The sequence below is a fragment of the Garra rufa genome, chromosome 14 (genome assembly GCF_049309525.1).
Source record: "Garra rufa chromosome 14, GarRuf1.0, whole genome shotgun sequence".
Lineage (NCBI taxonomy): Eukaryota > Metazoa > Chordata > Actinopteri > Cypriniformes > Cyprinidae > Garra > Garra rufa.
This window is the reverse complement of record NC_133374.1, coordinates 17,177,267-17,202,723: the sequence shown is the minus strand read 5'-3', so window position 1 is coordinate 17,202,723 and position 25,457 is coordinate 17,177,267. Positions and strand designations below refer to the sequence as shown.

At 36.9% G+C, this 25,457-nt stretch overlaps 3 protein-coding genes across 7 annotated transcripts in view; all 3 read left to right on the top strand.

Annotated features, from left to right (window-relative positions):
* The window catches only part of myo1cb (myosin Ic, paralog b), a 65,291-nt gene extending 54,752 nt beyond the window's left edge, over positions 1-10,539 (top strand). For all 4 annotated transcript variants that reach the window (XM_073817204.1, XM_073817207.1, XM_073817205.1 and 1 more), the window contains 14 exons: positions 1,291-1,396; positions 1,851-1,968; positions 2,306-2,419; positions 3,295-3,371; positions 3,461-3,614; positions 3,724-3,883; positions 3,972-4,055; positions 5,089-5,182; positions 5,266-5,321; positions 5,562-5,697; positions 6,302-6,372; positions 7,597-7,694; positions 7,790-7,889; positions 9,055-10,539. In XM_073817204.1, coding sequence (XP_073673305.1) covers positions 1,291-1,396; positions 1,851-1,968; positions 2,306-2,419; positions 3,295-3,371; positions 3,461-3,614; positions 3,724-3,883; positions 3,972-4,055; positions 5,089-5,182; positions 5,266-5,321; positions 5,562-5,697; positions 6,302-6,372; positions 7,597-7,694; positions 7,790-7,889; positions 9,055-9,081 — 1,395 coding nt within the window. In that variant the 3' untranslated portion in view covers positions 9,082-10,539. The remainder of the gene's footprint in view (positions 1-1,290; positions 1,397-1,850; positions 1,969-2,305; positions 2,420-3,294; positions 3,372-3,460; positions 3,615-3,723; positions 3,884-3,971; positions 4,056-5,088; positions 5,183-5,265; positions 5,322-5,561; positions 5,698-6,301; positions 6,373-7,596; positions 7,695-7,789; positions 7,890-9,054) is intronic.
* Positions 10,540-11,397: 858 nt separating this feature from the next.
* Positions 11,398-22,636, top strand: LOC141285006 (NLR family CARD domain-containing protein 3). The gene is made up of 8 exons (XM_073818042.1): positions 11,398-11,546; positions 14,974-16,838; positions 17,109-17,531; positions 17,641-17,727; positions 17,901-17,984; positions 20,631-20,714; positions 20,794-20,877; positions 20,959-22,636. The coding sequence occupies exons 2-8, from the start codon at positions 15,031-15,033 to the stop codon at positions 21,050-21,052; spliced, it is 2,664 nt and encodes an 887-aa protein (XP_073674143.1). The 5' UTR covers positions 11,398-11,546; positions 14,974-15,030; the 3' UTR covers positions 21,053-22,636.
* An 875-nt stretch (positions 22,637-23,511) lies between these two features.
* The window catches only part of slc43a2a (solute carrier family 43 member 2a), a 37,989-nt gene continuing 36,043 nt past the window's right edge, over positions 23,512-25,457 (top strand). For both annotated transcript variants that reach the window (XM_073817754.1, XM_073817753.1), the window contains exon 1: positions 23,512-23,657. The gene's annotated coding sequence lies outside the window, so the exon portion shown is untranslated. The remainder of the gene's footprint in view (positions 23,658-25,457) is intronic.

Below are 25,457 nucleotides of genomic sequence, written 5' to 3'. Positions count from 1 at the left end.
TTTATTCTTCTGTTTGGCTGTCAATCGGTCTGTCTATGGTTTTATCTGTCTATCATTCTTTCTGTCATTCTATCTGTGTCTATCAATTTTTCTGTCTGTCTATCTGTTGTTCTGTCTGTCTACCCGTCTATTGTTCTGTCTATCTAGCATTCTGTCTGTCGTTCTGTCTGTCTGTCTATCTATCTATTGTTCTGTCCGTCTACCATTCTGGCTGGCTGGCTGTCTGTCTGTCTGTCTGTTGTTCTGTCTGTCTACCCGTCTATTGTTCTGTCTATCTAGCATTCTGTCTGTCGTTCTGTCTGTCTATCTATCTATTGTTCTGTCCGTCTACCATTCTGGCTGGCTGGCTGTCGTTCTGTCTGCATATCTATCGTTCTGTCTCTATGTCTGTCTGTCTGTCTGTCTGTCTATCTATCTGTCAGTTGTTCTGTCTGTCTGTCTATTGTTCTGTCTGTCCATCCGTCCGTCTTACCTGTCTATATTTCTATCCACCCAGTTATGATTAAAAAAAAAGTAATCTCTCAAATATGTACTTTTTTTTTGTCTTAAAGGGATAGTTCATTCAAAAATAAAAATGGTCATTAATTACTCACCCTCATGTCATTCCAAACCCCTTAAGACCTTCTTTCATCTTCAGAACACAAGAAAGGTAGTAAGAACAAGGATTAAATAGTCCATGTGACTCAACTGTATCAGTGGTTCAACTGTGTCAGTTGCATTGCTGTCTATGCATGGTCAGAAAGTTCTCGGATTTCATCAAAAATATCTTAGTTTATATTTCAAAGATGAATGAAGGTCTTACGGATTTGGAACAACATGAGGGTAAGTAATTAATGACACAATTTTCCTTTTTGGGCGAACTATCCCTTTAAATACTGTTATTTCTAGGAGGTTATATATTTTGTCAAATGTTGTTTACGTTTAAACTGAACCATAAACGACCATTTGTTTGTGAATCAGTTCATAGTTCATAATAGCATTTATACATAAACCATCTCTGCTTGCTACCCACACTGAGAGGAATGCCCTGACACTGTGGTACCTCTTCGCTCCATGTGACTGCGTACAATCCTGAATCCCCCCAATCCCAGTGCCCACTCCACAGAGCCCCATTGGTCAAGTGTGGGTGGGCTGCTGTTTAGTTGTTTGCTTGCATTGTTGACCACTGGCTTCTCCCACATTGTCACTGCCTGGCTGGACTTGCACACTGTGGCTTGTGTTCTCGCTCGTTTCTAACTGCCCATCGTCTGTTTTTCTTGTTCTCTCATTCCGTTGGCTCGCTGCGACCAGGCAGCAACCCAGTTCAAGACAAGTCTGGCGAAGTTGATGGAAATCCTGATGTCTAAGGAACCGTCTTACGTACGCTGCATCAAGCCCAATGATGCCAAACAAGCAGGTTTGTAAGCAATTTTCTGTACTTGATTTTTAGTGCCATTTATTGCTTAAAAATTATAATTTTTCTCATTTGTGCTGTTCCCTTACCATGAGACAGTATTATTATGCTATTGTATCTTAATATTATGGTAGTTTGATGCATTCCATGTTTCTGAATTATTGCCATATTCATGTAAAATGGTATTTGTGACCCTGGACTGCAAGTCTTAAGTAGCACAAGTATATTTGTAGCAATAGCCAAAATTACATTTGTATGTGTCAGAATTATCATTTTTTCTTTTATGCCAAAAATCTTTAGGATATTAGGATATTCTTTATATTTCTTACCGTAAATATATCAAAACTTAAGTCTGGATTAGTAATATCTCTTTCTCTCTCTCTATATATATATAATAATTTTATACAAACATCACATTTTGTGAAGCCTCATTAAACAAAAATCTCTCTTTTAACAGGGCGTTTTGATGAAGTCCTCATCAGGCACCAAGTAAAATATCTTGGTCTGATGGAAAACCTTCGGGTGAGGAGAGCTGGCTTTGCATATCGCCGTCGCTACGAGACCTTCCTGCAGAGGTTGGCATCTATATGGCAGTAAAATACAAAAACTAGACAACCCGGTTATTAAGTTACCTCAGAACGGTAACCCACAATAAGCTTTTAACTAGTAGTTCATGTTAGCCTGAACCTGTTTAGCTGATTTAGGCTATTTTGTCAAAAAGGCTGTCACAAAAAAGCTTATTTGTAAACTCATCACACTTTCTAATCCTCTTTTAAAAGCTCAGCACTTCCTGTGGAATTCAGTGATAATTAAGGTCAAAGGGAACAAGCAGTGTGTTGAAAACTGTGATTCCTCTTTCTGCCTAAAACATAGTTGAGTTTTGTGGGTAATGCTTGTGATTTCCTGTTTCAGGTACAAATCCCTGTGTCCAGACACCTGGCCAAACTGGGATGGCCGTCTGGTAGATGGAGTGTCCACACTCGTCAAGCACCTCGGATACAAACCTGAGGAGTACAAACTCGGCAGGTTGGTTACACAAATGAGCATTTTATTAATGCTAACTTTTATTATACAGTTGAAGTCAAAAGTTTACATACACCTTGCACATTATGCAAATTGTTAATTATTTGACCAAAATAAGAGGGATCATACAACATGCATGTTATTTTTTATTTAATACTGACCTGAATAAGATATTTTACATGAAAGATGTTTACATATAGTCTGCAAGAGAAAATAATAAATTAAATTTATAAAAATGACCCTGTTCAAAAGTTTACATGCTCTTGATTCTTAATGCTGTGTTGTTACCAGAATGATCCACAGCTGTTTTTTTGTTTAGTGATACTTGTTCATGAGTTCTGTTCTTCAGAAAAGTCCTTCAGGTCCCACAAATTCCTTGGTTTTTCAGCATTTTTGTGCATTTGAATCCTTTCCAACAATAAGTGTATTATTTTAAAATCCATCTCTTCACACTAAAGGGGGAGAGGGGGGGGAGGGGGGGGGGGGGGGGGGGTGAAAACTTTTTGATTTTGAAGATCAGGGTAAATTGAACTTATTTTGTCTTCTGGGAAACATGTAACTATCTCCTGTAGCCTCTGAAGAGCTGTACTGTAAAATGATATTTAGGCAAAATAAGAAAAATGTACACATCCTCTTTCCATTCAAAATTTGCATATGAGTCCCTCAGTTGTCCTAAGTGAAAAGATGGATCTCAAAATCATACAGTCAGTTTAGAAAGGGTTCAAATTCACAAAAATGCTAAAAAAAACAAAGATTCTGTGGGACCTGAAGGACTTTTCTGAAGAACTACTGGGAAGTTTAACTGTACAGAACATATTTATGTGAAAGATTGTATTCAGGTCAGTACCAAATAAAAAAACGTTTTTTTTCTTTTAAAGGACCAAAATCTTCATCCGCTTTCCCAAAACCTTGTTCGCAACCGAAGATGCACTAGAAGTCAGAAAACACAGCCTTGGTATGAGCCATATTTAAAGACATATCACGTAACTCTTCACTGGATGGTTGCCTTAACCTTAACCTCCACAAACTGTTCTTCATGCACAGCTACCAAACTGCAGTCATCCTGGAAAGGCTACAGTCAAAAAACCAAATACCGTAAAATGCGACAATCAGCTATCAAGATCCAAGCCTGGTGGAGAGGTATTCTGGCCCGCAGAGAAGCAAAGCGCAGGAGAGAGGCTGCCAATACCATCCGCAGGTCTGTGTGGATGACATTACTAGTACTATAGTCACTACGGCATCACGTCACATTTGTCTCACATTTTCTGTCTTATATTTGTTTTTATCGTCTGTGGTCACTGTTACAGGTTCATCAAAGGCTTCATCTACCGCCACCAGCCACGTTGCCCAGAGAACGAATACTTTCTGGATTACGTTCGCTACTCCTTCCTAATGAAGTTGCACAGGTGTCTGCCCAAAACTGTTTTGGATAAGAGCTGGCCAACGCCACCTCCCGCCCTCATTGAGGTGAGATATATTAGTCATGAATCAGTCATCAGTACAATCATAGAGTCTTGACGTGAGATGAGAGATTATGCCTTCCTTTTCGTCACAGGCTTCAGAGCACCTCCGCAAACTCTGCATGCAGAACATGGTTTGGAAGTACTGCAAGAATATCAACCCGGAATGGAAGCACCAGGTGTCCTATTTTATTTAATTTCCTTTAATTTCCTTTCGTTTCATTTCATTGCATTTTATTTTATGCATTTGTATTTTATTTTTATTATTATTATTTTTTTATGCCTCTGTATTTTATTAGTATTTTTATAAGTAGTTTTTATTTTATATTATATTTATTTATATTTATTCATTTTTATTTAATTAGTATTTTTTTATTGTATTTATTCATTAATTTGATTGTTGGGAAATGTTGAAAATTAAGCTTCTTAGGTGTTTTATTTTGTTTTTAATTACAATACAATCAATCCAATTTTTTGTAATTTATTTGTAATTATAATTTGTTATAGTTCAATTTTATATATTACATTTATATTAAGTTATTGTCACATTTTACATTACATTTTTCAATTGTAATAACAATCAACCCATTTTTATTTATAATTTATTTGTAATTGTAATTTATTATAGCCCAGTTTTTTTATATTATATAGATGTAATTTTATTTTATTAGTAGTATTGTTTTATTTTTATTGTATTTATTTTTATTTTATTTTATTCTATTATTTTATTTTATGCATTTGTATTTTATTAATAGTATTTCTTAATATTTTATATGATATTTATGTATTTATTCATTTATTTGATTGTTGGTAAATATTGAAAATTAAGCTTCAGTCCAGAATTAAAGACACATTTTACATATTTAAATATTTTATTATTTTATTTTATTTTATTTTATTTTTAATTACAATCAAATTACTCCATTTTCATTTATAATTAAATTTTAACTATAATTTGTTATAGTCACGTTTTTTATATTACATTATATTATAAATGTATTATATCATCATATATTATTTTATATTATGTAATTTGTCACATTTTACATGGTTAAATATATTTTTTTTTTTTATTAAAATCTAATCAACCCAGTTTTATTCCTAATTTATTTTGAATTCTAATTTATTATAGACAATTCTTTTATATTATACTATTAATATATAATTTTATATTATGTATTTATTTACAAGCTTTATTATCTGTTATTGCAGTTGGAGCAGAAAATGGTCGCAAGTGAAATCTTTAAGGACAAGAAGGACAACTACCCACAAAGCGTCCCCAAACTTTTTGTGGGCACAAGACTCAGTGAGTATTCAGCTTACATCTCACATTGGAGGCTCATTTCCTGTGCTGTATATTCTAATTGCTTTTTCTGTGTGTGTGAAAAGATGGCGAGGACATCAACCCTAAAGTGCTACAGGCTGTGGGGAATGAGAAGATGAAGGTTGGTTGAATTCTGGGCCGTTTGATTGGGAAATCTCTCTTTAATGTGCTTCAGATTGTTGTTCACAACCTGTCATTTTACATGACTGAATATGTGATCTCCTACATATTACTTAATTTCCAAGTGTTTGCATACATTTCCTTAGACAACATTTAGTACTATACATGACAAAGTGTGAAAAATCTATTTAACATGTGAAGAAGCATGATTTTTGCTAATATAATCCATCCTTCCCCACAGTATGCTGTTCCAGTGACTAAGTATGATAGAAAAGGATATAAAGCACGCAACCGACAGCTTCTGCTCATGTCCAGCAGTGCCGTCATTGTGGAGGAGGCCAAGCTCAAACAGCGCATCGACTACAACTCACTGAAAGGTGAGAAGCGGGACTGAGAATGACACAGTTTAAGGGATAATTCACTTAAAAATGAACATTCTGTCATTAATTACTCACGCTAATGTCGTTCCAAACCTGCAAGAACACAAATCACGATATTTTCGATGAAATCCGAAAGCAACTAACACATTCAAGGCCCAGAAAGAAGTGAGGACATTGTTAAAATGAGTGGTTCAACCATAATTTTATGAAGCTACGAGAAAGTGTCTGTTGTGTTGCTGGCTATGCAGCGTCAGAAAGCTCTCGGATTTAATCAAAAATATCTTAATTTGTGTTCCGAAGATGAGCGAAAGTCTTACAGGTTTGGAACGACATGAGGGTGAATGTTCATTTTTTGGTGAACTATCCCTTTAAGCTCTTTTTACACTTAGTATGATTGCTTTCATACCAATTGTAAGACATATGTTTCATGTAAAATGAACCAAAAACTGCGTTTTGAAGCACACTTGAATGCTTAATTTAGAATTCGAAAAGCCACTTTTCTCATCAAATTCAGACATCCGTGCTTAAAGCTCTAGTATGAAACACCCATTAAAAAAAGTGAATTACAACTAATTCTGTTCCGCTTCTGTTTTATCTGTAGGGATTTCTGTCAGCTCTCTGAGTGATGGCATGTTTGTTCTCCATGTTGCTTGTGAAGACAATAAGCAGAAAGTAAGTCTAAAAATCATTTTTTTCTTTAAATTTCGTTGAAGGATTACTACTTCCAGAATGAAAATTTCCTAATAGTTTAATCACCTCCATGTCATCAAAGATGTTCATGTTTTTCTTTCTTTAGTACCAAAGAAATTTTTTTTTTTTTTGAGGAAAACATTCCAGGATTTTTCTCCATATAGTGGACTTCCATTGGGATCAATGGTTGAAGGTCCAAATTGCAGTTTCAGTGAAGCTTCCAAAAGCTCCCAGTCGAGGAATAAGGGTCTTATCAAACAAAATGATTGGTCATTTTCTTTAAAAAAAATATAAAAAATAAAATTTGTATACTTTATATACAGGTGCATCTCAATAAATTAGAATGTCGTGGACTGTTCTCTCAGTTGGTTGTGCATCTTTTTCTTTCACACTTTTTTCTTCCACTCAACTTTGTTAACATGCTTGGATACAGCACTCTGTGAACAGCCAGCTTCTTTGGCAATGAATGTTTGTGGCTTGCCCTTGTGAAGGGTGTCAATGATTGTCTTCTGGACAACTGTCAGATCAGCAGTCTATCCCATGATTGTGTAGCATAGTGAACCAAACTGAGAGACCATTTTGAAGGCTCGGGAAACCTTTGAGGTGTTTTGAGTTGATTAGCTGATTGGCATATCACCATTGAGATTTTCCATGACATTCTAATTTATTGAGATGCACCTGTACTTCATCTGTGTACTTTGTTTCAAAAAGGTAGGGTAGGGCAAAAAACTCTCTTCCAACTTCAAAATTGTCCAACATCATTATTTTACCTTATTTTGTAAAGGAGTTTGACTTTATTTGCACGTTCGCTTTGTAAACACTGGGTCTGTATTTCTGCCTGCGTAATGCATGAGATCAAGCTAGTGCAAGATGAGCATTTATGGTTAAAAATATATACATTTCAATTTTCTTAGAAAATGACCAGTTGTTTTGTAAGATAAGACCCTTGTTCGTTGGCTGGGATTGTGTAGAGCCGTTTAAAGCTGCACTGAAACTGCAATTTGGACCTTCAACCCATTGATCCCCATTAAAGTCCACTATATGGAGTGAAATCCACGAATTCATTTCTTTTTAACTAAAAAAAGAAAGACATGAGCATCTTAGATGTACATTATCAGGAAATGTTTATTCTGGAAGTGAACTAAACCTTTAAGCACTAAACCAACTGCTTTCAGAGTGAATATATAAACCGTTTTGGTGTCACAGGGTGATGTGGTGCTTCAGAGCGAGCATGTCATTGAGGCGTTAACCAAAGTGGCCATCTGTGCTGACAAGATGAACAGCATTAACATTAACCAGGGAAGGTGAGTTGTAGAAACAGAAAATTCTGTTATTATCCGTTTTATTCCGTTTATTATATTTGTATTAATAAAACTGTTGTTTTCCCTCTCATTGACAGTATAAAGTTCAATGTGGCACAAGGAAAAGAAGGGATGATAGATTTCACATCTGGCTCAGAGTTGCTGATAGCCAAGGCTAAGAATGGACACCTTTCTGTGGTGAGCGTTGCTGATAAAATAAACTTGAGTGGATGTTAATTAGGGATGCACCGAAATAAAAATTCTTGGCCGAAACCGAAAACCGAAAAAGAGGAAACCAAGGCCGAAAACCGAAACACCGAAAGAATTATGCCAATTATTAGTACCATTGCATTTATGGCTATGACTGTGTACTAATCTTACTAAAATCAAGGCATTGCAATTGCATAAATTAATATTAAAGTTTCAAAGAATAAATCAGTTATATTAATTTAAACAATTATTATCAATCAAGTATTATATTACTTAAATAACATATACATATATTTTACGGCCTTTGTTTACATTTTTTACATTTTTATAACACATTATCCATCAGTTCACATTTACAACTCTACGTGTTTCTCTTCCAGCAGGAGGCGCTGTCAGAATGGTACACAAAGCAGCGCAGCAAATCACTTTAAAACGTGCCCCGCTCATATTTATTCAATGAATAGCCTTTTGAAGTTTCATCAAATTAAGAGCTTTATTTAAGTCTTTCAAAAAACAACCCTTACACAATAGTAGGGGACTAAATTAATATCAGCATATGAAGTATAACCGTCTCTCATTGTCTCTGAGAGAATGCACGTCAGATGCTAAAAGCACTGTCAGTTTTTACTTTCGCTTTCACATATTGCGCAGTTTTCATGTTGCTTGTGTGAAATCCATTGGCTCACCTCCACGGTTTAAAACAAAAATATTTATAAAAATACAGTATATAGAAAAGACATATCTTTAAAATGTTGTGACGTAACACCACCGTAAAGCCATTGTTTTTCACTCACTGTAAGCCACATCTGTCAGCGCAATGCGCCGATCTGTGCTCTCATCACTGGCTGCCCCACGACTGCAGACACACCCCCTCTTGAAATTTCGTCATTACAAGTTTTGCAAATCGCTATCCGTGGGTCTTTCTCAGATATACTGAAATACGTCCACACCGCAGAAGTGTTGCTTCAGACAAGCACGTGCAGGCTGCGGTTTCTGTTTGCGTCAACATACTGTTTCGGTCGTGTTGTTTCGGTGATAAAATGCACTTTTGGGCCATTTTCGGCCGAAAATTTTCGGTGGCCGAATATTCGGTGCATCCCTAATGTTAATCAAAAAAAATGAAATAATAACCAAGGTATTTTTAATTTCTCAGACTGCCCCTCGCCTCAACTCAAGATGATGGACGAGCCTTGACCAAGCACTTCCTGCATTCTCACAGGATCTTCCAGATACGCTCCTTAGTTCGTCAATCACATGACTAAAGGCAGAGCCTCTCTCTGCCAATCAGACGCCTGCCAGCTGCACCAAAGGCCTCTGCTTTAAGTTGTGAAAATCCAGCAAACTTATTTATGTTTTGGGGGATTAATACTGTTATAAGAATATTATGATTTTATATGTCAAAGCCAAGAAATAACTATGTATGTGCGTTTTCCTGCACTCTTGTCTTTATCTAGCTTATTTGGGAAATGTTGATTTGAAAAGGTGACCTCAGCCATGCTAACGAGGTAAATCAGGGTTCATAATGAGTTGTAGTTATTAGCTTCGGTCCTATTTATGTCCACACGTGATTACTTTTACTTTTCTATGGATTCTGCAATCCAAACCTACTCGGAACCAATACACTTTTGCGTTCATAGGAATGGTATTACTTTTTGCGTAGAGAAGAGGAACGGTTAAACCTGTTCTACACACTATTTTACACCATGTTAGATGATAAAAAGGAGGACAAACTTTTAGAGGGCGTATGCCAAGTGCATTGAGGGTGAGTGTCATGTATGAAAAGTGGTGGAACTGCGCTAGAGAACAAGGCCCATTTTTTACATTGATTCATTATTCATTACCCACTTTAAGGGCTTTGAAAGTTTGGAGATCAGTACATATTTATTTTCTTAGTCCCAAATCTGTGCCTCAATATGTTAAGTTTAAAAAAGTATCTTTAATAAGATAAGTGTTCCTGCACAATTGCAGAAATCCAGATTGATTGTTACAAGCAGTCGTGAATCGCTCAGGCTTTGTGCTCCTAATACACTGGACACAATAATATCTCATATTAACGCCATTTCCCATATTAGCACTGCTTTACACTCACTGCAAAGCTTGTGAGAGATGTTCTTAGCCATAATAGTAAACATAAAAATATGTAACGTGATTTATTTCTCTGAGGCAGGTTTGTGTATATGTAGATATACGGTAACAAATCACTACTAAATGTTCGCAGACGTTATTTTAGAAACTAAAAAGTGGAAATTTGGCTGCACTGTAGGATTTCGGGCACCTGAAACTCTTGATAGCACAATTGTTTGATATCGTGACTGTCGAAAAAGGAAAAAATGTTCCGAGAAACATTGAGCATGTGCCTATTGTAGCTGGTGCCATAGTTGAGGATGCTTATAAGAAAACACTGAAAGGAAACGCTGTTGTATGCATAAGTGCCGCATGTGGTGTAACGTTATTTAGAACAAATATCTATTTTTGACATTTATAAAAATGCCCCAAAACTTTTGCCCCCCCAAAGTTGAGATATAATTCACACTCGTGATTTGTTTTATACTGTTTGTGTAAAATACCTGGAAGAAATCTGTCGTTTTGACGCAAACTGACAATGTATTTGAGCATATTAAAGCTGATTTAAAAAGCATTGATGTGTCAGCTCTGCATTTTTTATTTTTATTTTTATTTTTTTTAATTGGGTATTTGGTTTTAAGTATTTAAGGTAAGTCACTTTTTAAGTCACCTGGACCACAAAACCAGTCTTAAGTAGCACAGGTTTATTTGTAGTAATAGCCAAAAATACATTGTATGGGTCAAAATGATCGATTTTCTTTTATGCCAAAAATCATAAGGATATTAAGATCATGTTGAATGAAGATACTTTGTAAAATTCCTACCATAAATTTTGATTAGTAACTAATTTCATGTAGACAACTTTAAAGGCGATTTTCTCAATATTTTGATTTCTTTTGCACCCTCAGATTCCTGATTTTCAAATTGTTGTATCTCGGCCAAATATTGTCCTTTTCTCACAACCTTATATCAAAAAATTGACCCTTATGACTGGTTTTGTGGTCCAGGGTCACAAATTGCCAGGTTTTGGTAATAATGATCCAGGAAAGGAAAAGAAGACATAGAAATTGGAGAAGGAAAGACTTCTGTATCATTATGTCACTAATTATGTTATTGCTGTTTTCTCACACCAAAGCAGAAGCATTTTGAATAGAGCCTGTACGATAAACTGTAGGAGTTTAATTACTTTGAAATCTGTAAGTGATGTTATATCATTAGTGCACTGTGGTAAACAGAAACCAGCCACGTACAATAAATAAGACAATTCAGAGAAGTGCCTGAGTGACTGACACTAGGGCGGAGATCCTTCAACTTCTTGTATTCTGCTATTGCACAATAAGGTATCAGGTGACTTAGAGAGGAATACCGGAGTATTTCATATTTTAGAGGCTTACAATGATTACTGTAGCGATGAATATTTGTAAATATTTAGTAGTAGCCTACAAGTAATCGAACTTAGGGTTTGTCAGGATATGAATGGTTCATGATAGGCTTACTGTATAGCAAAGGGTAGTTTCACTTTCAGAAGCAATCAAATCAATGAGATTCTACGGAAGTGTGGGGAAAAATGCGTGTGACCCTGTAAGTTCGTTTATTATTTATTTATTAAATCATTTCGCTTTGTTTTATTCACTGTGCTTATTTAGAATTGTCACTGTATTCTGTATTTGATGTACATGAACTATAAAGTAAGTTGAATGTGGGTAGACTAAAAGAAATTTCTGTTCGTTCTAGGGGCGTGAGGTATTAACGCGATTCTTTTGTTGTCCCCTGACAGAACCTTCATTTGAAATACGTTGTAAATAACTCATTAAGTGTTTCCTGATTGTATTTGTGAATGAAGTTATTTTCATTTACATTTTTTATATACATTTAAATTAAGTAATCATGACAGTACGTTGTTGTCCATTTACCATCTTGCTCTTAGCCTACGTCACGGTTTGGTCCGGTTACTCAGATACTCAGCCATACTGTTTAGTGATGGGATTTATGGCTCTTTGAGGGGATCCGGATCTTGGCGATCCGTTCCTTTCGAAGAACGGCTCTTTTTAAATATTTAGTCAGTTTTAAGAAGCCAGCTTGGGGGCATCTCAGTTTATCCTGGAAATAATCACTGGCAGGAATGATGAGGTGAGATTTGTAGTCAAATAATTTACTTTTTGAAGTTTGAATTATTCTGAAATATTATTACCTCATTTGTCATGTGTGGACTATATTCCATAGGGTTGGACAACATCCCTCTGCTTAGACAGTGACATCACTATTTTGGATTTACCTTTAGTACAAAGTGTGTGTATGTGTAAAGCTACGTTGACTTATGTTATTCATACAATACCTACTACTACAAGTAAACATCAAAAACAAAGCCGGCTGCAATGAGTTTCTGTGAAAAACAGCTTTTACTATAAACACTTCCACACAAGAACATTTTGATAGAAAATAAAAAATATTTAAAGTTTTAAATATATACTGTAGATAAAATAAATAAAATGGAAATGTCTACATACAGTCCACTATTACTACTATTACTACTGTAAACTTTGCAAATAGGACATCAGCCCCTTCAAGTCTTAAATGAACAATAACAAAGTGGGCTGCAATGAATGTCCAATGTCTGTGCAAAAATTTCTATACAAGAACAGTATCACAAAAGAACATTTTGATAGATAACAAAAACTTTGCAAATAGGAGATCAGCCCCTTCAAGTTTTAGATGAACACAAAATGCAATGTAAATAAATACAAAGCAGTTCTTTACTTTACGACCCTCCCCCTACAACTGTCTAATTTGTGTGCATCTGCGTGAAACACGCATAGGAAAAAAAGAACGACGGAAAGAACGGCTCCCCCCCAGCCGCGACTCGGCTCCCATTGTTCATGTTTATGAGCCGTTCAAAAGAATCGGTTCGTTCGCGAACGTCACAACTCTAATACTGGTGATACTCTGATGTAAACAACAGCATGGATTGCATGGTTAATGTCCTACTAAATACGTTGTTCTGCTAGTTTATGCTATTACGTTAATACGTGGTAAAGATATGAGCAGTATTAATTAAGATATCAGTCTTTCACCTACCTGACCGCAAATGATAAGAACAAACACAAATGTTGTCAAGATTCTTGTCCTGGAAAGCCTGGTTCACTTTGGCCAACCACAAACAACGCCTTTTGTTCCTCGGTTTTTTGCACTCTTTTGCTTGATTTGTTATAACTTGTGGCAGTCTATAGTACTCCAAATGTTTGTCCCAGTCTGAACGATTAGTACAGCCCAAAAACATTGACAAAGACAATAATTGACCGTTTTAGCAGCAATAATCAGCAAAATGTGCGAGTTTCGTTCGGTTCAGTGCCGTCAATATGGCCGATTGATGACCTTTGTTTACTTTTGTGTGTTGCTTGGCAACCACTTTGTTGCAACCACAACTGTTTCTACGAAACTACATTGTTTGGTGGAAGAATACTGTTTTTATTTGTATCATGCACTTTATTTGCTCTGTTTTATTTTGTGAAACCTTACGCATATGGAATAACCGTTTTACAAAAGCAATAACGTGGCTGTTTTAAATTCACTGTAAACCACGGCTTCTTGGAGCTTATTGCTTTAATACTCTGTTCTGCTAATTTATGCTGTCTAAACCATGGGAAAAAAATTGTGGAAGCTGCTAAATCATATAGAGAAGGACTTAGTAAGCAGGAAAGGGTGCAATAATTTGACAAACTAAAGTTAGGTGGTAAATATACATACGAGCAGTATTAATCAAGATATCAGCCTAATATTTCCCTACCTGACTGGAAATGATAAGAACAAGCATGGATGTTGTCTAGATTCTTGCCCTGGAAATCCTGGTTTAGTTTGGCCAACCACAAACAACGCCTTTTGTTCCTCAGAGAGTTTTTGCACCTTTCTCCTTGATTTGTTATAGGTTTTGTCAGTCTATAGTACTCCAAATGTTTTCCCAGTCGGATTAGTACAGCTCAAAATACGACAATAATTGACCATTTTCAGAAGCATATAAATCTGTGCCATCAATAGGGATGCAACGATTAACCGATTTCACTATTAACCGTGCTTTAATTCGTCACGGTTAATTAATCGTAAAGGCTTCTCAAGACCGTGTTTCTGTTGCACAGAACGAAACTGCTGCATCTGAACAAAGTTTTGCCGACTCTACGCTGAGTTTATAAGAGACCGAGGCTAATAAATTCTTTGACAAATTACTTGAATGAAATACGTTGGTAGGGAATTAAATATTAATGAATCAACACTGTAGCGGTGAGAGTTGTGCACGGCTTTCAGTGCAACGTAAACAAATGATGTGTTAGACAAATTATTAAAATGATTATGTACGGATGAAAGCTGATGATAACAACATTTCATTTAAGTCAACTTTAGTCTTTTATATTGATAATGATAACATTAATATTATTATAAATTATAGAAATATAATTGTTAATATAATTAAATACTGAAAATTATCTTCATTATTGCAGCTCCAGTTCATCTTGTTATTGATCATTTTATTTAAATTTTTCTTATTCACTTTTAGCTTAAGACTAAAAAATGTATTCATTATTCTGTTTTTAATTTTCAGTGTAAAATTATTACTGGACTGGAAATGGACTATTGTTTGTTTTTTATTATTATTTTGTGCGGTATTATTTGGTTACTGAGCAGCAATAAATAACACTTTAAAATATAAGGAGTTTTCATGTGATTTGAAATGAATGAATGAATAATAATCGTGATAACTGTGCAACCGTGATTATTCCTCAGACTATAATCGTACAACCAAAATCTATAATCGTTGCATCCCTAGCCATCAATGGCCGATGGATGACACATCGTGAAAACACTATACCGATCGGTTACCTCCTCAAATGCAACTTATTTGTGAGATTGTGACTTTTATGGTTGGTAAAAGGTTGTTTAAAAATGCTTGTGTAAAAAGAATGAATACTTTAGGTTTTGACTCACACACATTTTGTTTTGACTTTCTTTGGCCTTAAAGGTCAGGCCTTAAATAGGGAGCCCCAAACTCCCTCGAAATCGGGAACCTTTTAAAGTGATGGCTGTTGGACCCTGTAGCACAGAGATTCAACAGCGTCGTGTGGAGCTGGTGGAGAACTACAGCGAGCACCTGACATGCCTTCTGGACGTGCTGTTTAATGTGGGAGCAGTCACCGAGGAGGATCTCAGTTTTATTAGAGGTTCGTCTGTTCGAGGTGAGCGAGAATGTATGAGAGTTCTGCTGGATGTGCTAAACGGGAGAGGAGAAGAATCATGCAGGGCTTTCCTCTACGTACTACCAAGTGTTCTAGATGAGACTCCAAAACTAGGAAGGACAAGCAGGCAAGAAAGCCTTAAAAAGCACAAGAACATCTTGGCTAGACAGCATGGCCTGGTGGACTATCTCAACATCAAAAGACATGCTTTGGAACAGGATGAGGGCAGGTGCTGGACTGACATCACCTTCTCAAGACAAGCCGGTTATGCATCGTCTTCTCAATGCCGACACGAGTCGGCAGGAGTCGGAGACGCTTTTAGGACACGCGCAGATGAGATCTGCATTTTCAAGGACGTGTTTGAGAACCTCCTGTGTAATACAGCAAGCGGTGTGAATATGCTGTCAGGAGTTGCTGGAAGTGGGAAAACCACGGTTGTGAAGCGCTTGGTGCGAGAGTGGGCTACAGAAACCAACTCATCCAAGATTGTCCTATCTCTGTCCTTCCGTGAGCTGAACCTCATAACCCAAGAGCAGAGCTTGCAGGACCTACTCTCCGATCACTACAGCCACCTGAAACCTTTCCTCCATGAGTTGCTAAACTCAAACCCAACCCAGTTTTTACTTATCCTAGATGGCCTGGATGAATTCTGCTACCCTCTTAATTTCGAACACACTCCTAAGTGTTCAGATCCTGAGCGGTTGCAGCCTATACAGGCCATTGTGGTCAACTTAATCAAGGGAAATCTGCTTCCGGGAGTGTCCATTTTCCTAACCTCCAGACCTCATGCGGTCTCCAAAGTTCCTCCAGTGCTGGTCAGCCAGTTTTACAGTCTGCTCGGTTTCTCCGTAGCTCAGCAAAAGCAGTATTTTGAGCAGAACTGCAGTTCTCCTGAGGCTGCTGATGCAGTGTGGGCTTCGGTGTCGTCTCATAAGCCTCTTCTCCTCATGTGTCACATTCCCGCATTCTGTTGGATTGTATCCACCGCCTTGCATGATGGCAACTCCTGCCTTTATCCTGAATCAATAAGTGCCACGCCAGGAGAAAAAGAAGCCCTTGAGGAAGCCAACTCTTCAGTGGGACCTTCTGAGGAGAACTCCAAACCAGTCACGATCTCCGAAATCTACTGCTGCTTTGTTAAATCCATCTTGCTGTTCCATGTGCAAGGCCGTAGTGAGGGCTCCCATCACACTAGGCTTCAGCACGCCCCTCGCGTCCTTGGTGAAATGCAGCCTGTACTCAAAAGCCTGGGAGCTATGGCCTTCAAAGGCCTCCTGGAGAGACGCTTCATCTTTGAAAGCTCTGATTTGAACTCATTTAATCTGGATAGCACCAAACTCTCACAGGTGTTCCTCTCCGAGATACTCAGAGAGGACCGAGCGTCCCTCACCTTTGAAAAGGGCTTTCATTTTATCCACACCAGCGTGCAAGAGTTTCTGGCTGCCCTCTACTATATTCTCCAGTCACTCTCAGGATCTGATCCATTCTCAGGCCTCAAAACAAGCACAGGCTATTTTCGATCTGCATGTAAGCAAATGGCATCAACTGTTAACAAATTCAGCAGACCACATCGTCTCTTCCGCAGACGTATTAAGAAGGCCCTTCGCTGTGGGGAACGACATCAGTCTGGACACATGGACCTTTTTTGCAGGTACCTTTTAAAACTATTAACATATTAAAGGGTTAGTTCAACCATCATGCCATTCCAAACTCGTATATCCTTCACAAATTAAGATATTTTTTGAACGTGTTAGTTGCGTTGCTGACTATGCAGGGTCTGAAAGCTCTCAGATTTCATCAAGAATATCTTAATTTGTGTTCTGAAGATGAACGAAGGTCTTACAGGTTTGGAATGACACGAGGGTAATTAATGACTCCATTTCATAACTTCATAACTGACCAGTTATTTCTGCTTATCCAGGTTTGTATGCGGCCTGCTGGTTCCCAGAACACGTCTCATCCTAAATGGATTTTTCCCTGACGGGCCCAAGATGCATTTGCTCCGTTGCCAGCCCTCCCCAGACCCAACTCCACCTTTCCTTGTCCATCTGTTACATTCCCAACTCCAGAGCTCCACCCTCAGCCCAGAGAGGAAGGTCAATGTTTGTCACTGTCTGTATGAAGCCCAGGACCCTGGTTTGTCACAGCGGCTACAGAGCTGGATGAAAGTTCTTTCACAGCAGTCCTCAGATCAGTCCGGTTCAGTAAACAGGGACTGGAGTGAGCTGGCTTTCCTCCTACAGCTCAGTCCAGATCTGCAGGTTTTAAATTTAGATGCTCAAGGACTCGATGCTGAAGGACTAAGCCGGCTCCTACCAGTGCTTCCTCTTTTCTCAACACTCAGGTAAATACTGTAATTGTAAGCATATTTGTTTAGAAGCAGATCTAAACAAATATCAAATGTCAAATATATTATTGTGCGTTGTGATATATTGTATGTTCTTTACGTAAAGCCTGGGACAGAATCCTCTTGGTCCAGAAGGCGCATCTGTGTTATCCCTGATTCTGAGAAATCCAGATTGTCGTATTCAGAGGCTGTGGTAAGTGAAAAAAACATTCAAATTCAAATATAAAGTGATTTAAAAAAATATAAGGTAAATAGAAAGTGTAACATAAAATAAAAATAAATAAATAATATAATTTATAAATAAATGAATACAAGAAAATAGTCAACAGTGCAACAATTTATAATGACCGTGTATTTCCAAAATAGGGTGGTTGCAACAGGCCTTGGCTGTGAAGGCCTGAAGATCCTTGTAGAAGCGCTGAAAGAAAACCGTACTGTGACTGATCTCAGGTAAACAGGGGGGGAAATGTATTATTTTAGCAAAAAATTAGCATATTGTGATAAAGTTCATTATTTTCTGTAATGTACTGATAAACATTAGACTTTCATATATTTTAGATTCATTACACACAACTGAAGTAGTTCAAGCCTTTTATTGTTTTAATATTGATGATTTTGGCATACAGCTCATGAAAACCCAAAATTCCTATCTCAAAAAATTAGCATATCCTGAAAAGGTTCTCTAAACGAGCTATTAACCTAATCATCTGAATCAACTAATTAACTCTAAACACCTGCAAAAGATTCCTGCGGCTTTTAAAAACTCCCAGCCTGATTCATTACTCAAAACCGCAATCATGGGTAAGACTGCCGACCTGACTGCTGTCCAGAAGGCCATCATTGACACCCTCAAGCAAGAGGGTAAGACACAGAAAGAAATTTCTGAACGAATAGGCTGTTCCCAGAGTGCTGTATCAAGGCACCTCAGTGGGAAGTCTGTGGGAAGGAAAAAGTGTGGCAGAAAACGCTGCACAACGAGAAGAGGTGACCGGACCCTGAGGAAGATTGTGGAGAAGGACCGATTCCAGACCTTGGGGGACCTGCGGAAGCAGTGGACTGAGTCTGGAGTAGAAACATCCAGAGCCACCGTGTACAGGCGTGTGCAGGAAATGGGCTACAGGTGCCGCATTCCCCAGATCAAGCCACTTTTGAACCAGAAACAGCGGCAGAAGCGCCTGACCTGGGCTACAGAGAAGCAGCACTGGACTGTTGCTCAGTGGTCCAAAGTACTTTTTTCGGATGAAAGCAAATTTTGCATGTCATTCGGAAATCAAGGTGCCAGAGTCTGGAGGAAGACTGAGGGGAGGGAAATGCCAAAATGCCTGAAGTCCAGTGTCAAGTACCCACAGTCAGTGATGGTCTGGGGTGCCATGTCAGCTGCTGGTGTTGGTCCACTGTGTTTTATCAAGGGCAGGGTCAATGCAGCTAGCTATCAGGAGATTTTGGAGCACTTCATGCTTCCATCTGCTGAAAAGCTTTATGGAGATGAAGATTTCATTTTTCAGCACGACCTGGCACCTGCTCACAGTGCCAAAACCACTGGTAAATGGTTTCCTGACCATGGTATTACTGTGCTCAATTGGCCTGCCAACTCTCCTGACCTGAACCCCATAGAGAATCTGTGGGATATTGTGAAGAGAAAGTTGAGAGACGCAAGACCCAACACTCTGGATGAGCTTAAGGCCGCTATCGAAACATCCTGGGCCTCCATAACACCTCAGCAGTGCCACAGGCTGATTGCCTCCATGCCACGCCGCATTGAAGCAGTCATTTCTGCAAAAGGATTTTCCGACCAAGTATTGAGTGCATAACTGAACATAATTATTTGAAGGTTGACTTTTTTTGTATTAAAAACACTTTTCTTTTATTGGTCGGATGAAATATGCTAATTTTTTGAGATAGGAATTTTGGGTTTTCATGAGATGTATGCCAAAATCATCAATATTAAAACATTAAAAGGCTTGAACTACTTCAGTTGTGTGTAATGAATCTAAAATATATGAAAGTCTAATGTTTATCAGTACATTACAGAAAATAATGAACTTTATCACAATATGCTAATTTTTTGAAAAGGACCTGTACATACACTTCCAGTCAAAAGTTTTTGAACAGTACGAATTTTAATATTTTTAAAGATGTCTTCTGCTCACCAAGCCTGCAATTATTAGATCCAAAGTACAGTAAAAATGTGAAATATTTTTACTATTTAAAATAACTGTTTTCTATTCTAATATATTTTAAAATTTTATTTATTTCTGATTTCAAAGCTACATTTTTAGCTAGTCATGATCCTTCAGAAATCATTCTAAAATTCTGATTTGCTGCTAAATAAAAAAATATTTATAATTACTTTTATGTTGAAAACAGCCGAGTACATTTTTCAGGTTTCTTTGATGAGTAGAAAGTTCAGAAGAACAACATTTATCTGAAATAGAAATCTTTTGAAACATGTCTTTATCATCAATCAAATTAATTTCTATAATTTCTCTCTCAAAGAGAATGGTATAGTGTATAATGTTACAAAAGGTATTTTATATAAATGCTGATGTTTGGATATATCTATTCGTCAAAGAATCCTGAAAAAAATATGTACTTAAGTGTCATTGATAATAATAATAAAAAAATTCTTGAACAGCAAATCAGCATATTAGAATGATTTCTGAAGGATCATGCGACACTAAAGACTCGAGTAATGATGCTGAAAATTAAGCCTTGATCACAGGAGTACATTACATTTTAAAATATATTCAAATAGAAAGCAGTTATTTTAAATAGTAAAAATAATTCTGCTAATAATACTGTTTTTCTGTATTTTAGATCAAATAAATGCAGGAGATTCTTCTCCATTAAAAATCTTACTGTTCAAAAACGTTTGACTGGTAGTGTATAAGCTAAGCAGACTGATGTCCTCTAGTCTGTTTACCGTGAAATCAACTCTGTGACGGAGCTCAAATTATCTTGACCCTTTTGCCAACATTCTGATGCCAAAGTATCTTGCAGAGTTTCAAAAAAATGTAATCTTACTGTTCAAAAACGTTTGACTGGTAGTGTATATGTTGGATACGTCTTATGTTTGCAATATCATTCTTTCGTTAGAATGGCCATGAATAAAATTGGAGATGTTGGAGCTGGTTATCTTGCAGAATTGTTGAGAGAGAATCGCACCTTGACGGATATCAGGTGAGTGAGACTTACCAGCAACATTTCAATCTCTCAGATCATTTCTTGTTCAACATCTTTAAAGTTCAATGTCCTATAGACTTCGTGACAACCTGGTGACAGACAAAGGAGCAGAAGTCCTCATGGCTGCCCTGAAAGAGAACACTACATTGGAGTACCTGTGGTAAGAAACATTTAGAGCTGATTCACTTCAGGGTATTTCCTCAAGATTCTGTAACACAAATATATTTTCTGTCCATCGCAGGTTGTTTGACAACAAGTTTACCAAAGATGGCGTCAAGAAACTAAAAGAATTTGCAAAGGCCAGACCAAACCTTGACATTAAAGTTTGCGTCTGACCCACAACCAACAAACCAGTAGAGCAGAACTGGTTCATGACAGACATTTTCATTCACACATTTTATTCATACTCATTATTTTGCATATTGGAACAGTTGCTCTGACATATTACTTTTAGCACATATTAGACTGTCTTACTATGAAAATGGTCTCACCCTCAGGCCATCCAACATGTAGATGAGTTTGTTTCTTTACTGGAACAGATTTCGAGATATTTAGCATTACATAATTTGCTCACCAATGGATCCTATGCAGTGAATAAGGGCAGTCAGAATAAGTCATTAAGGTGTGTTTTCACTAAAAAAAAAACCTATTCCTTTAACTACTCAGGTTACTACTGCCCTCTGCTGGACTTTTAAGGAGCTGTGGTTGAATGGTACATTCGTGTAATATGATTGAATCAGCAGTAATATTCAGAACTGTCTAGGACTGTTCTTTCTAAAGACACTGAATTGCATTTATTTATTTGGTAAATCTTTTTATTAGCGAATCTGTTACAGCTTAACATGCATAATCAGATTTTACTGAAGCTTGTAAGTATATGTTACATTTCGTACTTCTTTATAAATTATTGCCTTCTTTCTTTTTTTTTTTTTGCTGTAGTGTCTCAGACCAGTTTGACAATAATTGTCACTGGTTTATTGCCCATTTTTGTGGGTGCTTTTACGTGCAGATGCTTCATAAACAGAAGTAAAAATGTATGTGTAAAATACACAAAGCCAGAGTATTCTTTGGTTAGTAAATGCATTTGTTTTAAAGATACTATGTGAAACCATTGTTTAAATCACAGCTGTGTATATTATAAGCATAGCTAGCTAGCTAGCTAGAAAGATAGATAGATGGATGATAGATAATGAGCTTGACTACTTTGTGTAAAAAAGCGTGTGACCACAGTATAATAGCCACCTTTTTTTCACATACACCCTTAAAAATAAAGGTTTTTTTATTGGCATCAATGGTTCTTTGAAGAACCTTGAACATCCATGGAACCTTGCAAATGCAGAAAAGGTCGGGAAAAAAAAAACTTAAAATGGTTCTTTCAGGAACTGTTCACTAAAAGGTTCTTCTATGGCATCATTGCAAACCCTTTTGGAACCTTTATTTTTAAGAGTGTACGGGCGCAGCCATTCGTAAATTTTATGGGTCTTGCTTCCTGTCTGCGTCCAGCAATTTTTAGCTGTTCAAAACAGTTCGTTTTGTGGCTTGATGTTGCAAATTGACGTGTCTTACCATATTATTTTAATGTATTATCTTAATTATGAACTGGTTATTAGAGCACAGTTTTAGGGTTTACTGCACATTGTTATTCTTCTGTTATTTCTCTATCGTGGAACCGGAAGTCAGGCTTACTTCCGCGTTGAAGAAAAAGGTGGATCTGGTGTCAGATAATTTATTTCTGAAGTACACTTTCTGAAAGTTGCATAATATAGGTTCATGCATTTTTATATAATTCATTGTCATAACAACATGACATGAATTGTTATAGTATTACTGCTTATGAATGCTTACAATGCAAACTACAAACGCTGTCATGCAAACATTAAAACAAAATGACGTTCAATAAACATTATATGGATTCTCGAGATTCCAGTTTGCTTTAGTAATGGAGTCTGTGGTTTGTCATCACTTCAAAGTTCAAACTACATTGCTTCAGGAGTATAATTCCATATATTGATGACTACCTTGAAAGCAAAAGCTTACCATACATGTACATTCTCAGGTCTGTTGTGATAAGTCTCAAACATTGCGCAAGTTTATTGATGTGTAGAAAATAGGAGTTTCCACTGGTTCCGGAATAACTCATTAAAGAGTCTGTTTTGTCTGTATTTGAATGTAGTTGCCCATTTACACCACCAGATGCCGACGTGATGTTTTATGACTCACATCACCTCTTTGTTCAGTTTAGTGCTTAGAAAGAGTGAAAGAAACAACATAAAGTCTAAAACATTGTCTTGTATTATATTTCATAGCTATATATACAATCTGAATTATATTTGATACACAGACCACTGATAAATGCGACTTCAGAAGTAGGAAAAGAGCTTTTTTTGCTTTTTTGGGAAAACTATATTGAGACATCTGTCGATTTCAGATATATGTTAATATGCTTTAGCACTTGAGTCAGTCTTCCTGTGTTTTTAGTGTAGCCTAATATAATGGGTGAATATCAGCTTAGCTACTATAAATCATGAAGTATGAAGACGGCTTTCTTTGTTTTGTTCGTTTGTGTTTTATGAATATCTGAATGTCTTGAATGGTAACCAAATACCGTATAATGATAGCAAGCACCTCAACCGCACACTATTCGGTATGTACTCTGAGTGTTCCTTGAGCTGGAGCAAAATATAATGTGAAATTATTTATATATATTCGTAGAGCGGTGCTCTGATTGGCTGCTCTCATCTCTAGCTCAGGAACCAGCCAATGAGGAAGTTGGCTTGTTTGTGTGAAGCAAGCGGTGCAAATATAAAATCGAGAGTAAGAGATGTTTGGAAATAAATTCATGTATGAACATAACCCAAAGGCTGAAATCGGGATCAGAAGGTTGTTTATACCTTTTCTTCTCTGAAGACAGAGGAAGCGAGGATTTGGTGAAGGAAATAGGTATGACTTATTATAAGGATGCTCTGTTGTAAGTTTACCTGCGAAGACTGTTGATGTTGTATTTGTATTGTATTAGTTCACATAATCATTATTTATTTAAACCGATTAGATATTGTTTTTAATTTTTTTAGATTATTTTATGTACACAATTCTGCAATATGACAACGACTGTAGCAGATTTTCAGCAGATTTCAATAACTGTTTTATTTTATCATGTCAGTGCATGTTTGAGCGTTATGAACTCTAGCTGAATTGTAATGTGTCGTTTTGATTTCTATAACGCGGTGTATTAGTTTTATGCCGCAACTTTGTTCGCTATATACCGCAAACAGCTGTAACCATAGTATAACATTCAACTTGCACTATATAGCATCGACAGTTGTTTATTTCCAAACAGTGCTTTATAGTTGTCACCTAAGTGCCGTTTTATTTGATTTTATGTTGTTTCGTGCTTTTACATTTCCCGTCAGAAGCCGTGTTTTGCAGTTTCATATGATGAATGGCAGATAGAACTGCTTGCACATCATATTATGAGGTATATATTGCAATATCCGCGAGTATTTATTTATCATAGTGCAGAACAATAGTGTGAAGCGATAACCAGGAAGTGCGTTTTAACGCGTCTGTTATTCAGTGTGCAGAGGATAGTGTATACACGGAACAGCTGAACTCTGTATGCATGATGAAGGAGGGGAGAGGGGTTCACATACACACAGGCGGAGGCACTGATGATGATGATGCCTGTCCAGTTCAGACCAGTTTTAGGGCTGCTCGTTTTCCGCAGGATACTGCTTTTCGTTAACAGCAATGAGATGGTGCGCATATTAGGAAAGAAAATCCAAGCAGTAAAACGACCAATTATGAATGCGTTCTATCAAGCGTTTGTGAATATATAAAACTAGCTTATTTGCGTATGATCTCTGTTAGCATGCCATTTATGCAAAGCAACCAGAAACGAATCGTATTATGACGTAACGTCGCTTCCTATGTGGTTAAATAGATTTTGTACAAAGATATCAGTAGCACAAAGCCATCGACTCGCGCCGCACTGGTTCGAACCGGCTGGATCTTGGTCTCACGTGGAGCTGCTTTCTGAATCTGTTTATTAGCCAATAAGAGGAGAAGCGAGCGTTAAAATAGCCAATCGGAGGATAGCAGGGCGGGATTAGAGGCTGGAAAATGGGCGGGGCTTCAATCAACAACATTCTCTTTTGGAACTCAGCTGTTTTTTGTTTATGAGCTGTTTTTGTAGCTATCGAGACAAAGAAACGGGATATAAATGATGTTCGGGGGGAGCTGCGGTTATTGCAAACTGGCAACGAAGGAATGTTCATTATATGCTGTGAAAAACAATGTTGTGAAATCGTTGGAAGAATTTAAAATATATAAAAATGTAAAATATGCCGTTGTACACTACCAGTCAAAAGTTTTTGAACAGTAGAACAGTAAAGAAGTCTCTTCTGCTCACCAAGCCTGCATTCATTTTATTCAAAGTACAGGAAAATTGTAAAATTTAGATTAAAAAAAATGAAAATAGCTGTTTGAATATATTTTAAAATGTAATTTATTCCTGTGATCAAAGCTAAATTTTCAGCATCATTACTTCAGTCGCCAGAAATCATTCTAATATTCTGATTTGCTGTTCAAGAAACATTGTTTATTCATTTAATATTTTTTTTTATCAATAGTTAAGACAGTTGCACATTGTACATTTTTTCAGGATTTTTTTTTTCAAAGCTTCTGTAACATTATACACCATACCATTCAAATACCAGTCAGTAGAGAAATTATAGGGGGGAG